General features: G+C 33.2%; 1 protein-coding gene and 1 long non-coding RNA gene across 2 annotated transcripts; one reads left to right on the top strand and one right to left on the bottom strand.

The window, feature by feature from the left end:
* Positions 1–256: 256 nt before the first annotated feature.
* Positions 257–7,180, bottom strand: LOC141283462 (uncharacterized). The gene is made up of 3 exons (XR_012338154.1): positions 7,072–7,180; positions 1,916–2,049; positions 257–1,187 (listed from the first exon to the last, which is right to left on the bottom strand). It is a non-coding gene; the product is annotated as an uncharacterized lncRNA (long non-coding RNA).
* On the top strand, positions 7,151–14,728 carry LOC141283460 (stathmin-4-like). Its single transcript, XM_073816746.1, has 6 exons — positions 7,151–7,272; positions 8,314–8,369; positions 10,751–10,846; positions 11,241–11,446; positions 11,527–11,718; positions 13,501–14,728. Exons 2-6 carry the CDS (start codon positions 8,357–8,359, stop codon positions 13,558–13,560), a joined length of 567 nt encoding a protein of 188 aa, XP_073672847.1. The 5' UTR covers positions 7,151–7,272; positions 8,314–8,356; the 3' UTR covers positions 13,561–14,728.
* The last annotated feature ends 1,646 nt before the right edge of the window (positions 14,729–16,374 follow it).

Below are 16,374 nucleotides of genomic sequence, written 5' to 3'. Positions count from 1 at the left end.
TTGTACTCACATAGCTAATGCAACAAAAGTCACCAAGTGTCATCTCATTCTGATGAAGCTACGATTTTTAAAAATTCAAAACATAAAATTTTTCGGTCAAAAATGACCGAAGAGGCCCAGAGGGTTAAACAATTTAATGCATCCATGCTGAAATAAATCGGCGTACACTACCAGTCAAAAGTTTTTGAACAGTAAAATTTTTAATATTACCGTTAAATGCAACAAGTCTGCATTTATTTGAAAGTACAGCAAAAACAATAACATATTTTTACTATTTAAAATAACTGTTTTCTATTTGAACATATTTTAACATATCATTACTCCAGTGACATGATCCTTCAGAAATCATTCTAATATTCAGATTTTCTGCTCAAAAAACATTTATTATTAATATTATTATAATGTTGAAAACAGTTGAATACATTTTTTTAGGTTTCTTTGAATAGAAAGTTCAAAAGAACAGCATTTATCTGAAATAGAAATCTTTTGTAACATTATAAATGTCTTCACTATCATCACTTTCGATTAATTTAAAGCATCCTTGCTAAATAAAAGTATTAATTTCTATCATTTATTTCCCTTAAAAAAATATACTGACTCCAAGCTTTTAAATGGTATAGTATACATTTGTATGTTACAATAGCTTTTTATTTCAGATAAATGCTGATCTTGGGATCTTTCTATTCATCAAAGAATCCTGAAAAAATTTACTCAACTGTTTTAAATATTAATACGGTAATAATAATTGATGATTTCTGAAGGATCTTGTGACACTGAGGACTAGAGTAATGATTCTAAAAATTCTGCGTTGATAACAGGAATAAATTACATTTTAAAATATATATTTAAATCGAAAGCAGTTATTTAAATAGTAAAAATATTTCAAAATGTTAGTGATTTTGCAGTACTTTGGATCAAATAAATGCAGGCTTGGTGAGCAGAAGAGAATTCTTTAAAAAACATTAAAAATCTTAAAACTTGTAAGTGTAATACATGTCTTTGTGATATAAAACAGTATGATATGATAATGTGCACGAGGTGCATGTTTTTCCAGACGTCTGTGTCTACAGTGAGTGATAGAGGGGGAGAAGGGGATGCTGTGATCCAAGTTGGCAGAGTGGAAACATCAAGGCCTGTGCTGGACATGGTGATGCTTGCAATCTGCAAATCTCCTGCCCGTCTGGTATCTGACATGATAGGGACATGAAACACAAGCTGCTGAATTTCCCATCATCCTCGACCACCCCCATTTCAGCAAATTATTTTCAGTTTTGTGCATACTAGGCCTTCTAAACAACAATGAATTGTAAGCATAAAATATGATTTATTGTAGGCATCAGGCCATTGCTGCTAAAAATCAAAGAGATCAAGAGAGATCTAAAGAAACTTGAGGAGATCCTGTCTATAAACACTTCATTCCTGAATGCAATTCAATTCACCCATAAACTATGACCTTAGGCAGTGACCCATAATAACTTAATTCCCCCGTAACCCATTTTATGTGAGTAATAGGGCATTTCCAGACCACCTTCATGTGTTTTACCTGCTAAGGCCACAGACAGGAGGAAGTCATAATGAACATCTGGAAAAAGCGTTCTGAGACTATACAAATAATCTTATGCAAGGCACTTAATTCCTTTTTATGTAAAAAAAAAAATCCTATTGGATGGAAATTTTGCTTTGTCACAATAGAAATGGCTTTATATATACAGAAACAGGGACAGTAGAAAAAGCAAAGAATTTCACTTTGTCTGAGGTTAACCACTCAGAAAGTAAATAGATCAGATTTAATAAAGTCCAGGCCTATCTCTGACCTTTTCAGTCAGTTTGTTTTTTATTTTTCATTATTACAGTGCACTGGGTTTAACCACAACTGAAACAAATAGGCTGGTGTTTGTGTTGGCCCTGAAATTACCTTAGAAAAGTTTCCGGTCGGTTTCATGATTTCAGACGTTTAAAAACTCTGTAGCGAAGCTGCCAATAATCCAAAGCTGTCAATAATTTCCAGACAGTTGTAGATGGTGCAAGACTGTGTCCATGGCAACAAGCCTGAGAAGAGAGAAGAGAGCATCTGGCATGTCAACAAGTCCAAGAGTGGTAAAAACATGGGATGGAGGGGATAGTTAAATTCCTTATAGGCTATTCACACGCGTTTTTCCGTTCCACTGCACTACTTTTACATTGTTTTTCTATGTTAGCACACACTAGATGGATGTGTTTGACCGATGTACTTGCATCTTGCTTCATCAGCTTGGAAAAAAATTGTTCTGAAAGTGATTATCACTGTTATTGTTCCTCTGTGCCGTTATACAGTTGCAATCAAAATTGTTCAACCCCCTTGACCTGCAAGTCATTTTGCTGCAGAGAACAAAATTTTGCAAAAACAATTCAACAAAGGCATTAGTACACTATTAGAGAACGTTAATTAATTAAAATTTGAGTAATTCTGAAAATTGTTGATGAATAATGAAAAAAAATCTAATTGGCTCTAAACATTCATGTTCAAAATTGTTCAACCCCCAAAAGTCAAGTTTGGTGCAGAATCTTTTATTCTCTAAAACCACCAATAAACACTGCCTGTTAGCACTTACAAGCTTCTGTCACCTCTCTACTGCAATCGTGGCCCATTCTTCACCTGAAAAAGCTTTCAGATGACTCATAATCTTTGGTTTTCACTTTGCCACTGCTTTCTTCAAATTCAGCCAAATATTTTCAATGAGAATTAAATCTGGATTCTGAACAGGCCACTCAAGAACATTCTGTGACTGATCTCTGAACCAAGCATAAGTAGATTTAGATGTACAGTATACTTGGGATGATTGTCCTGCAGAAAAGCGTTGTTCATTAGCTTCAGTCTTTGGACCAAAGGCATCACATTTCTTGCCAAAATTGGCCTGATACTTCGAAGAATCTATGATGTCTTACATACATTCATGATTTCCACTTCCTGTAACAGTAAAACACCCCCATAACAGGACTGGTCTACCTAAGTGTTTGACGGTGGAGATGGTGTTCTTCTGCTCATAAGTCTTGCCTTTTTTGCACCAGACATACTGCTGATCCATAGGTCCAAAAAGTTCCAGTTTAGTCACATCACTCCATAAAACATTCTTCCAGAACTCCACAGGTCTATCAAAATGTTTTTTAGCATATTCAGTCAGCGTTTTATGTTCTTCTTGGTCAAGAGTTGCATTTGGCAAGATGAAAGCCATGCTTGTCTTGTGTTCATCTTATACTCTGCATTGAAATGTTTTTTCACCTTTCATTGGGTCATATTGAAAGTCTTTGGCTGTGCATTGCAGGTTTTTCCACAGTTGTTCTGATCAAACATTTTATGATATTGTGCTTTTGCTTCAACACCCTCAAATGTTTTCTGGTACAACACATTTTAAGCTAGGAACTTTTAATGTCTTGGAAATCTTCATATGGCCTTCTCTATAGCTTTTGTGTGAGCTCTGTTGACTTTGTCATATCAGCTACTCAAACCTCTTTGTTCTGCTAACTGTAAGGGTGTCCCAATACTTTTGGCAATACAGTGTAGTTCACCCAAAAATGACACAAATTAAGATATTTTTGATGAAATCCGAGAGCTTTCTGACCCTGCATAGACAGCAAAGCGACTACCATGTTCAAGTCCCAGAAAGGTAGTAAGGACATTGTTAAAATAGTCCATGTGACATCAGTGGTTCAACTGTAATGTTAAGAAGTTTTACTTTTTACTGAATACATTTTGTGAGCAAAGAAAACAAAAATAACAACTTTATTCAACAATTTCTTCTCTTCTCTGTCAGTCTTTGACGTGCATTTGTGACAGTACCACGCATAAAATTACAATTGGACCACATAGACTATTTTAATGATTTCCTTACTACCTTTCTGGCCCTTGAACGAGGTAGTACTGTTGCTGTTTATGCAGGGTCAAAAAGCTTTCGAATTTCATAAAAAATAGCTTAATTTGTGTTCCGACAATGAATGAAGGTCTTATGGGTTTGGATTTGGAACAACATGAAGTTGGGTAATTAATGAAAGAATTTACATTTTTTTGTGAACTAACCCTTTAACTTAAAAAAAAAAAGTTTTTTTTTTTCATTCTGCTGCATCCTGTGTTTTTAAAAGCAAAAATGCATTTCGTGTGAATGGCCTCTAGAGTTCCAGAATTTATTATGGTTGGAGTATTTAAGAGTATTTCTTGCAAATACTCTTCGCTTTCATAGTCTAAAGCTTTGCATAATAGGCAATGTCTGAGTATAGATCAAAAGAAAAGGCACATTTAGTATGCACTAAGATCCCCCGTTTTAATTACAAATCTCTAAGGAAATAAAAATCCATTTCCTGCCCTTTAATCTTATCCTATCAGTCTTTCTCCCTCCCTTTCTCTCTTTCTCTCTCTCTCTATCTCTCTCTCTCTCTCTCTCTCTCGGTGTCCACTGCTGTCCAGTCCCATTACATCACTGATGTCATTCTTCTGATTAGGGATCTCAACCTAAACACTGGAGAGAAAGAGAAATGTCTAAAAACAAAATAACCACCCTAACCAGAAGAAAATTACCAGAACTAACAAAAGCTAAGTAGTGGGTCAAAAAATGTGGTTTGGCTGACTATGAAAACTGCAATACGTAATCATTCACTGAAAGCCACTGCAATTGGATTTAAAGATGCTATCTTATTGGGCAAGTAGAATCAATATATGTGGGTGAAGTCATCAGAAGACACGGGATAATGTCAGATTACATATTCACAGCTCTACCTTAGTGAGTCATGCTTTGTGTTGGATAGTGTGTTTATTTGTTTTTATAGGCAAAAATGTACATAATAGACAAAAGTAGTAGGCAGAATATTGATGCAATGCAAAATAGCAGGTGTTTTTCATCCCAAACTGTTTACAGTGAGTGTGTGCAGGGCTGAGAGAGCAAGACTGTGCTTCCAGTAACTGTCTAATTTCTGTCACACCTCAGTGGGATTGAATTAGGGTTTTTATTCATTATGCTTCCACTGTTCCCTTTCCACAAGATCAATACATGGAGAAGCACCTGGGGACCGTCTCTGGGGTCCTAATTTTAAGACCACTAGTGAAAATGCTTTTTTTTTTTTTTGCCTTTGTCTAATTAACGCAAAATATTTTATTACAAATTACGCGCTTTGTGTTAAATCAAATAATACTTTTGGACCATACTGTATGTAAGGGAAAGCTTAAGACCGTGCTACACTGAAGCATTAATTATATCATCATATCTCTTATTGTGATGATGTCCCTCGCTTATTCCAGTCAGTGTTTCAGTCATTAGATCAGGAGCGCTGACTGAAAATCTTTCCTGTTTCTGTCAGAGCAATTTGGTTTTATTACATTGCAATGCGATACAGAGGCACACCCCTTGCTTGAGTCCATCACTCCCTAACAAACGTATTTAGAGCTTCCTGACATGCCTTCAATTTTTTGCCTTCTTCTCTTGTTGCACTCTTTGTGAACTGATATCTGGGTGAAGTCATATATTGTAGGATGGGTATGGAGTTCTGTAGCAGTAGAAGAAGAGGCAATGGTTCATAAATGTGACAGATGCAATATAAAAATATAGTTTTTCATATTATATTTGTATTACTTGTCGTAATATAATATAATACAATACAACTCCATTCTATAAACCACAGGCGGGGATATCATTCAGTTTGGAAAAATATGGGATAAAGTATCTAAATAAATCTAAGAACATTTTTTTCATATTTTATTTTTATAATTTGTCATAACATAATATAATATAATAACATCATTCTATAAACCACAGGTGGGGATATAATTCAATTTGGAAAAATATAGGATAAAGTACTGTAACAGTAGAGAAATGTCTGATTTAAATAAATTTTAAAATACATTTTTAATATTGTTTTTATTTGTCGTGATATAAAATAAATAATATAATAACTCCATTCTATAAACCACATGTGAGGATATAATTTATTTTGGAAGCATACATGATAAAGCACAGTACAGCAATGTCTAATCTAAATAAATGTTAAAATATATTTTTTCATATTTGTATTATTTGTCATAATATAAAATAATATCATATCATATCATATCATATAATATAATAATATAACTTAATTCTATAAACCACAGGTAATATGGAAAAGTACTGTAACAGCAGAGCAATGTTTTTTTATTTGTCATAATATAATATAATATAATATAATATAATATAATATAATATAATAACTTCATTCTATAAAACACAGGTAATATGGAAAAATATGGGATAAAGTACTGTAACAGTAGAGCAATGTTTTTTTATTTGTCATAATATAATATAATATAATATAATATAATATAAAACTACATTCTATAAACCACATACAGGAAAATACAGGATAAAATACAGTAGAGCAATGTCTAATCTAAATACGTTTTAAAATATATTTTTTCATATTATATATATATATTTTTTCAATATAATATAATATATATTTTTTCTATAAACCACAGGTAGTGATATAATTTATTTGGGATAAAATACAGTAGAGCAATGTCTGATCTAAATAAATTTTAAAATATATATATTTTTCCATATTATATTTTTTTATAATTTGTCATAATATAATAAAATATAATATAATACAGTAGAGCAATGTCTGATCTAAATAAATGTTAAAATATATATATTTTTCCATATTATATTTTTTATAATTTGTCATATAATATAATATAATATAATATAATATAATATAATATAATATAATAATATAAATACATTATCCAAAACCTGAAGTGGGTGTTATAATATTATTTGAAAAGAAAAAATATAATATCTTTTTGGAAAAAAATGTTTTGTCTTTACTTTTGTTGTATTATAATTACTAATATTTCTTAATATGTTTATACAATTATTTGTGATATTATAGTAAAGTAAATTATAATCTCTGTCTTTGTGTAATTCTTCTTGTCATCTACAGTATGTGTTGGACACACATACACATCCTCTATTTTGCATGGACACCTGCAGTAAGACACAAAGAGTTAACACCCACCGTCCTTCACTGTGATGGAGAAATGCTGGCCCACCGCGCTCTGCCACTCACCTCGTCCAATAGCAGCGCTGGAAGATGATGTCATGCGGTAGGAGGGGTGCTGCTGCTGATGCTGCTGAGCTCTTGTATCCGAGGAGCAGCGGGCTAGAGCAAAAGAGAGGGAGGTGAAAAAGAGGATATCAGGGAGAGAGAAAGAGACAGAAAGAGAGAGAGAGGGGGGAGACAGGGACAACACCTCATCAAGGAGAAAAGGTAAGTGCGGGCATCACAAAATATGCTCTAACGGTTTTGTTATTTGACTTGCATCAAATACAAAAAAAAGGTTACCTTTGAGTTAAGATTAAATATGCTGCACCAGAAATCCAAAGGGAACTCAGTGTTCTTACAACATGCTCATGCCTTGTATAATGTATGCGAAGCAACTTTTACATGCATGAAAATGTGAATGTATTGGCAAATATTTCAATTGTATCTGTATCTGTGTGTATAGATATGCACTAATGTGTTAAAAGATGACATAATTCAATAGTGCATTAGATTATGTCATTCAAAAGACAAGAGTCAGTAAACAACCTTTCGCACACATACGCATTGACTGCAGTGATTACAATTGGATTTGGGTTCATTTTGTTACTTATTGCGTTTTGTGTTAATGTTGTCATTTGAGAGCGGTTTTCTAGCTTGACATTATGAATATATGCCATCTGAGACAACAATTATTTAAAAATGTCGTATTAGTGTGTTTTGTAATGGAGATGTGAGAATATATTAACAAATACAGTAACAGACAAGTGATGAATAACCAACTATACATGCAGTAAGTGTGTGTTTAGATAAAAGTAGTGTGTGTTTATTTATGAGCAGGGCAGGGCAGGGCAATGCTTTTCTCTCAGTGGTGTGTCTCCGTAAGGTTACATATCAGTTTTGCTCGTGGTTTTAGGATTTATGTAATGTTTGATGTTAATTGTTTTCTAAAATGGTTTTGTGTACTGATAAGTGGCAGCTCTGAGGCAAAGAAACAATACAGAGATTGTGCGTGACACTCCCTGCTGCTCCTCATCTGAATTCATGCTCCTCTCTCACCAAGTGTCCCGCCACATCACAACACAACCAGCTCCTTTCAGACATCTCATGCACAATGGATCCGCATTTGACATGAAAGTTACTGTATTTATTTTAAAGAGATATATAAATCATTTGTTAATCATTTTGTGTTTCAAAATGCTTACTTTAGGCCAGAGTGTTTTATCCTTGTGGGGTAAACTAAAACTCTCTCTCTCCGTCTCTAAACAGGACAGAGTGAAGGACTGTAAACTACACACAATACTGCACAAACATGACCTTGGCAGGTAAGCTACAAAAGTCAGCCCAGATTGCCAAACTCCAAAGCATTCATTGTAAAATGTAATATTTGAAGGCCCTGCAGGCTATGATTTTTCCTCTTGTACTTCAGCTGAAATGCTAGTTTGTCTTTTTCAGAAACTATAAAGAAACTAAGAGGAACAAATTTGACATTTTTCATTAAAATTATATCATGATTAACTTCATCAAAATATATATTTAAAAATATAGTAAAAATATAGCTCAGTGGGTTCTGTTTTTTTGTTTTTCCTCCAGAGAACTAAATATCATGCATGTTATATTTAAAGTCCCCATGAAATTAAAATAAAAGTCTTTTTGGCTTTCAGTATGAATATGTTAGCCGTAAGGTTATCTATAAGCTATTGTGCTCTAAAACAAAAATAACATTCGCATTTACAAAATATAAACATTCAAAACTTACAGTCTCTAACTTCCGCCAATATGGATCAATGATTTTGATGACATCACCCTGCACTTCAGCTTCTTATCAAACTTTCTGTCCAATCAAATGCTCTCTAGAATCCGAAGTGTCCCGCCCCCTACACTAAAAATAGACGCTGAAGCTTTAGCTAAAATCGGTCACTTGTTCACAGAATTAGTATTTTCTGTATGGTGAATGGCACATAGTGCACTATATAGGGGATAGGGAATGATTCAAACAGATTCAAATATGCTTTTTAAGTATGGTTTCAGGCTGTGTCACGCGAACCGCCACAGCGTCCACTTGGTCTGCTCCGGTCCAGAGACACGATAGCATGGAGCGAGCCATATGTGGAAATCAACGCAGACCATAAAATGTATTGCATCCATTTGAATTCTACACAATTCTACACGATATGGATGAGATTTAAATACGCTGTCAAATGCGGCTTTACTGAGCTCAACAGCTTTGGCCCACACTGTGATATAAACAAAACGCTACTGGCTATTAAAGCAATGGGGGCGGGACTGCTTGACATATGACTGTCCCGCCCTTTCTTCCTGTTTCAGTTGAAATGACCTCAACACATAGAATAACGCTGCATGTTACAAAGCATTTCAGTGGAACTTTAAGCATATTTTTTATGTTATATACATTATATTGTTAGAATTATATATTTTAAATTCATATAGCTTATTTGAAATAAACCTGTTTCCAAACAGGTTTCCCAAAAACCCATTGGTTAGGCAAACATGTAGTTCCGCCCCCATAATTACACCATTAGTTGATTTTGTGAGAGAGCCACCTTAAAGTTTTCTACTTGGGTAATGCGCAGCTTGTTCCAAAAAGCAGATCGAAGAAAGATTCTGTTGTTCTGTTTATATTTAAGCATTTCACAGATGCTTTTATCCAAAGTAACTTACATTAAGGTACATTAAATACATCTATCAGTTTATGCATTCCCTGGGATTCAAACCTATAATCTTGCTCTGTTGAACTTATTCTTAACGCAGAAGTAAGCCTATGAGCAAGACTTCCGGTTAGCTGCTATCCACCTTATTTTTTATTGAGGATGTAAGCTGTTTTCTGGTAATGTGCAAGACTTCCGGTTCATAAACCGGCATAGGGAAATAACAAGAATTAATAAGTGCAGTAAATGGAAAAACTCTTCACTACATACTCTTGTGTTCATAATTAAGATAATATATTTAAAATAATATGGTAAGACATACCAGGCATATTGCATCAAGCAGCAAAATGAACTGTTTTGTACAGCTAAAAACAGTTGGAAGCAGATGAGACCAGAATCCAGACACATTTAATTTACAAACGGCCGTGCCCACTCTAACGGGAAAAATAAGGTGGATAGGGAAATAACAAGAAGAATAAAAACCTGCAGTAAATAATAAAACTGTCTGGACAACAAACCAGTGTGTTCATAATTAAGACAATATGATAAGACACCAATTTGCAATATCAAGCTAGCAGCAAAATGGGCTGTTTTGTTCAACTAAAATAGCTGGACGCGGATGAGACCAAAAGCCAAACCCATAAAATTTACAAATGGCCATTCCTGCTCTTACGGGAAAAATAAGGTGGATGGGGAAATAACAAGAAGAATAAAAACCTGCAGTAAACAGTAAAACTGTCTGGACAACAAACCAGTGTGTTCATAATTAAGATAATATATTCAAACAATATGGTATGACACCAATTTGCAATATCAAGCAGCAAAACAAGCGGTTTTGTAAAGCTAAATATAGCTTAGCTGGACGCGTTTTATTTCAGACATTTTATGTGCTAAAACCGCCTACAGCTGCTCTAAATGAGTTAATTATTCTTAAAATGTCTAATTTTCTGTATGTAATTCAATATCTTCGACAGAATGCAAGCGTTTGTTCATGTTTACAAAGAATTTTGTACTTACCCTGACGTTTCTCCTCACAGCATATCGAGACAAGGTGAAGGAGCTCCCTCTAGTGTCATTTTTGTGCTCCTGCATCAACTCAAACCCTGCAGAAAATCCCACATACAAGGCTGAGGGTAAATAATAAAACTTTACTCATCGGTGTTTACAGTTTATAGACACGTCTGTACCACTAAATGTGACCCTGGACCACAAAACCAGTCATAGGGGTCAATTTTGTTAAATTAAGATTTATCAATCTTCTGAAAGCAGAATAAATAAGTTTACATTGATGTAAGGTTTGTTAGGATTGGACAGTATATGACCGAGATGCAACTATTTGAAAATCTGGAATCTGAAATATTGAGAAAATTGCCTTTAAAGTTGTCCAAATGAAGTTCTTAGCAATGCATATTACTAATCAAAATTGATCTTTACTTTACATGATCTTTACTTAATATCCTAATGATTTTTGCCATAAAAGAAAAATCTTACTCACAGTAAGTACCCTATGTGCGATTATTCTTGAAGATGCAGTGGATCTCAACTGGTGTGTGATCAAAGACATGGAGGTCATTGAGCTGAACAAGCGGGCCTCGGGCCAAGCGTTTGAGGTGATCCTAAAACCCCCCTCGTTTGACGGCGTGCCTGAGCTTAACACATCCATGCCCCAGCGTAAGGATCCCTCACTGGAGGAGATCCAGAAGAAACTGGAAGCAGCTGAGGAGAGGCGGAAGGTTGGAATTTGCACCCAAAATAAACACCCATCGCTCTCTTTGGTCTGATTTTGATGCTGAAACTGTATTCTTCTCTTCAGTTTCAGGAGGCTGAGATGTTAAAGCATCTTGCTGAGAAGAGGGAGCATGAGAGAGAGGTCATCCAGAAGGCCTTTGAGGAGAACAACAACTTCATTAAGAATGCTAAAGAAAAGTTGGAGCAGAAGATGGAGGCCAACAAAGAGAACCGCGAGGCTTTGCTTGCCGCCATGCTGGAGAGACTACAGGAAAAGGTACAAACAATAACTGAGAGGGATGTAAAGTATTTTATTACAGCACTTAATCGATTTGAATTGCTGTTTACAACCCATTTTTCTTCTGTAATGAGACATATTTCAGAGTGAAACAGGATATTTAACAGGAATAAATGCAGAACTGGACTGGAAATGTATTTCTGATGAAAATTTATTTCATTTGACTATGCATGGCTAAAACTTTAAACTTTACCTTTTAGAAGTTTTTACTTTTAAAATTTTCATTACAATCAAATATAAACAATTTTTCTTCTTTTACCTTTATACATGTAATTTTTCATGTAAATTCACTACCATTGTAGTTTCTTATGCATTTTTTGGATAAAAGAAATACATTTTTTTTTACTAAATAGTAATATAATAGTAATAGTGAAATAGAAAATAGTAAAAAAATAATAATATTTGCACACCAAGGCTTTTAAATAAAAAATATTTTTTAAAAATCATTATAGTAAATAGTAAAAATAGTAATATTTTGAAATATTATAACCAGTTTATAATAAAACTTTTTTCTATTTTAGCAGCCATTACGTCTTTAGTGTCACATGTTTTGGTGCCCAAAAAACAAGTTCAAAAGCACAGCATTTATCTGAAATTTATTTAATTTTATTAATTAATTTATTTATTTTTTGGTAACATCATAAATGTCTTTACGGTCTATTTTGTTTAATTTAATGCGTCCTTGCAGAATTAAAAAATACTATTTATAAAATATAGAACATAATAAAAAATATTATATTTAATATACATTACCAAAAGTTTTTGAACAGCAAGATTTTTAATGTTTTTAATGCATTTATTTGATCCAAAGTATGGCAAAAAAGTAAAATTTTGAAATATTTTAACTATTCTATTTTTTTTTATTTCTATTTGAATATATTTTAAAATGTAATTTATTCCTGTTATTATTCCTATAATTTATTATTATGTTGAGAACAACTGAGTAGAATTTTTTCAGGTTTCTTTGATTAATAGAAAATTCAGAAGTACAGCATTTATCTTTGATAGAAATCTTCTGTAACATTATAAATGTCTTTATCATAACTTTTGATCAATTTGAAGCATCCGTGCTAAATAAAAATATTAATTTCTTTCCCTTCCCCCCAAAAATTATAGATAAATGCTTTCATATAAATGCTGATCTTTGGATCTTTCTATTAATCAAAGAGTCCTGAAAAAAAAATTACTCAGCTGTTTTAAATATTAATAATAATAATAAAAAATGTTTCTTAACAGCAAATCAGCATATTAGAATGATTTCTGAAAGATCATGTGACACTGAAGACTAAAATGTAGCTTTAATCACTGGAATAAATTACATTTTAAAATATATTCAAATAGAAAACAGTTATTTCAAATAGTAAAAATATTTTTAAATTTTACTGATTTAGCTGTAATTTGGCTTGGTGAGCAGAAGAGACTTATTTAAAAAGCATTAAAAGTCTTACAGTTCAAAAACTTTTGACTGGTAGTGTATATTTGAATATATTTATATATTTAAAAATATTTACACATTTACAATAATATTAATAACAATAAAATGTCCCAAATGTTTGTGACAATTACACATCCAGCAGGTTCCTGGCCTTTGTGCATCTGAGTCCCTTCCCAGTCTAATGATAGAATCAGTATGAATATTGCATTAGAAAGGGGCGGATTGTTTCTCCACTTTGTTTATGCCGCTGTATTTATCTTCCCTCAGGCACACTAATACATGCATGAACACAGAATGAGTATGTTTTCTTTTGTGTGTCTATTTAGGACAAACACGCAGAGGAGGTGAGGAAGAACAAAGAGCTGAAAGAGGAGGCCTGCCGATAGAGGAGCGCCCGCTGCGCAGGACTGCTTTGACTATAGTCAAGGGAGGTGAAACCGGTGAAGAGAAAAAAAAAGCAAACAGTAGCCAATACATCTCAAAAAAGGGGACATATTGGACATTGATAATGACAATTTGCAACACACCAAGCTTTTGTGGGGCTTAACAACATCAAAACTACTTAATATTATTAAAAACAGAAAGATATTGTCTAGATGACAATGCAAGGTGCACTAAGGGTACGTTGCTTGGTAGAGCCCAAAAGGTTGCTTTGAATACTCCAAACTGATCTTTTGAAATGACATGAAGAAGGACAGGAAGAAAAAATTAAAAGATTAATGAAGGGATGCTTTTTTAACCTCCATAACCAGTACAGATGAATATGTTAACATAAACTACAGTACATCTTAAAGTCACTCTTCACTAATGGCAGTGTCTCTTTACAGTCTTTTCAAAACTTGTGCCATCTACTGAGGCTTTGGCTCATGCTTCTTTAATTATCGTTTGATATTAATATTCAGTAATCAACAGGGTTTAATAGAACCTCAGGCATGCTTATACAATATACATTACTAAGCATCAGTAATCAGAAGGCTAGAAGTACGATATCTATCACATTTCCTGTTGTGACGGTGCAAGGTAAAAATATGATCAAATGAATATTAGATTAAAACGTTCTGGATGCCAATAAATCCATAAGCTCATAATGATCTCAGATACGTTAAAAGTGGAGCACAGTGACACTTTAAGCACAACTCAGAAGCACATTTAACTTTTTTCATTCATTATATTTGTATTATGATGCTCATCAGTAGGAAAGCACATAGTGGCATCTCAGAAATGAAGAATGAGAAAGCGCTCAGGTGTGAGAAAAAGATCCTGTTTGGATTTGGGAAATAGTTTGATAAGATATGAATGGTGCACTTTGCTTTGGCATGTCACTGAGCTTTATTCTAGTTGTTTATTTTACTCGTTCTATACGAAGACAAAGAAGTTTGATGTTGGTGCCTGCCACATCAAAAATGAGCCGTTGTATGTGCAATGATGAGAATTGATGTTAATCGACCAGATTTTGTGAGAAAATGGAATGTAAATGCTCCGTGTGTTTGTAATTTCCAGATGACTAAATTCTCTAGGTAAAGTCAAATAAATGCTTCTCTTAACTAAACCAAAGATTTTAGTTTTTCTTGCATCGTATTCATACAATTATTGCACTAAAACTACAAAAACAAAGTTACAGTAGTATTTTATTAATCAAGACAATAAATACAAAGCTGATCAAAAAATGCTACAGGAATTTGCTGTATGTTTATAGGCAGATTAATGCAACAAAAGAAATAGACAATTAAGAGTACAGTATGGAATTAATTCTGAGGCACAACAACTGGTAAAACGCATGTACAGCCCAGACTAACTATTTTAGTCTCCAGTTTAAGTGTGTAGCGCGTATTGTTTTTGCACTTGACTCTCCTCAAGATGTTGATCTGGTAGTAGATGGGTTTAGATTCTAGTCCCAAGTCTTCTTCGCCATCTTTGGTTAAGCAGCCTTTTTTTTCACATTTGGCCTCAGAGATTTTCGATGGGATTCGTGAATCGTCATAGGATTCTCTGAATGAAAACATTTATAAATATTTACTTTAAAAAGTCAAATTTACCAAACTACCCAAAACTGATGTGCGAGGACCCCCGTATATCACACATACACTGCCAGTCAAAAGTTTTTGAACGGTAAGATTTTTAATGTTTTTTTCTTTTAATAACCAGCATTTATTTGATCCAAAGTGCAGCAAAAACAGTACAATTTTGAAATATTTTTACTTTATTAAAAATAACTTTTTTATTTTAATATATTTTGAAATGTAATTTATTCCTGTGATTTTAAAGCAGAATTTTTAGCATCATTACTCAAGTGCATGATCCTTCAGAAATCATTCTAATATGCTGATTCTTATCAATATTTAAAACAGTTGAGTACATTTTTGTTTCAGGATTCTTTGATAAATAGAATGGTCTAAAGATCAGCATTTATATGAAATAAAAAGCTTTTGTAACATTATACAATAATTATACAGAAATTAATACTTTTATTTATTAAGGATGCTTAAAATTGATTTATGTTATGCTGTAATGTTACAAAAAAATTCTATTTCAGATAAATCCTGTTCTTCTGAACTTTCTATTCATCAAAGAAACTTCTACTCAGCTGTTTTCAACATAATAATAATAATGTTTTAGAATAATTTCCGAAGAATCGTGTGAAACTGATAGCTGGAATAATGATGCTAAAATTCAGCTTTGAAATCACAGGAATGAATTTTATTTTAAAATATATTCAAATAGAAAACAGTTATTTTAAATAGTAAAAATATGTCTAAACTTTACTGTTTTTGCTGTACTTTGGATCAAATAAATGCAGGCTTGAGAAGAAAAGACTTCTTTAAAAAACATTACAAATCTTAGTGTTCAAAAACTTTTGACTGATAGTACATAATATGAAATTAAAATGAACAACCGTAATTATTTATCATATCAAAGACTCACTCGTATGTCCATGGTGACAAAGATCTGCTTGGAGACGGGGGGACGTTCATTGAGAGGTTCACAGATGAATCGAATCTGACCCACTTTCCTTTCTTTTCACATTTAGATTTTCTTTTTCTTTTAGACTTTTTCTCAGAAGACGCACCATTTAATGTCAGGGTGAGCAGGTAAAGCAGCAGCACAGCTCGGAAAACCTGAGGAGACGGAAACAAAAAATACTGCAGTGTGTTGGTTGAACAGTTTGTTCTAATATTGTTCATTTGCCTAAACAACATTCA

This window comes from Garra rufa, chromosome 13, assembly GCF_049309525.1.
Source record: "Garra rufa chromosome 13, GarRuf1.0, whole genome shotgun sequence".
Classification (NCBI taxonomy): Eukaryota; Metazoa; Chordata; class Actinopteri; order Cypriniformes; family Cyprinidae; genus Garra; species Garra rufa.
The sequence above is the reverse complement of the archived record's forward strand: the minus strand, read 5'-3'. Positions and strand labels throughout refer to the sequence as shown.

Bases quoted from the DNA above. Each gene is read 5' to 3' on its own strand.
- LOC141283460 (XM_073816746.1), top strand. The intron at 11,447-11,526 runs GTTGGAATTTGC...TCTTCTCTTCAG, and splicing joins CAGCTGAGGAGAGGCGGAAG to TTTCAGGAGGCTGAGATGTT. The intron at 11,719-13,500 runs GTACAAACAATA...GTGTCTATTTAG, and splicing joins TGGAGAGACTACAGGAAAAG to GACAAACACGCAGAGGAGGT.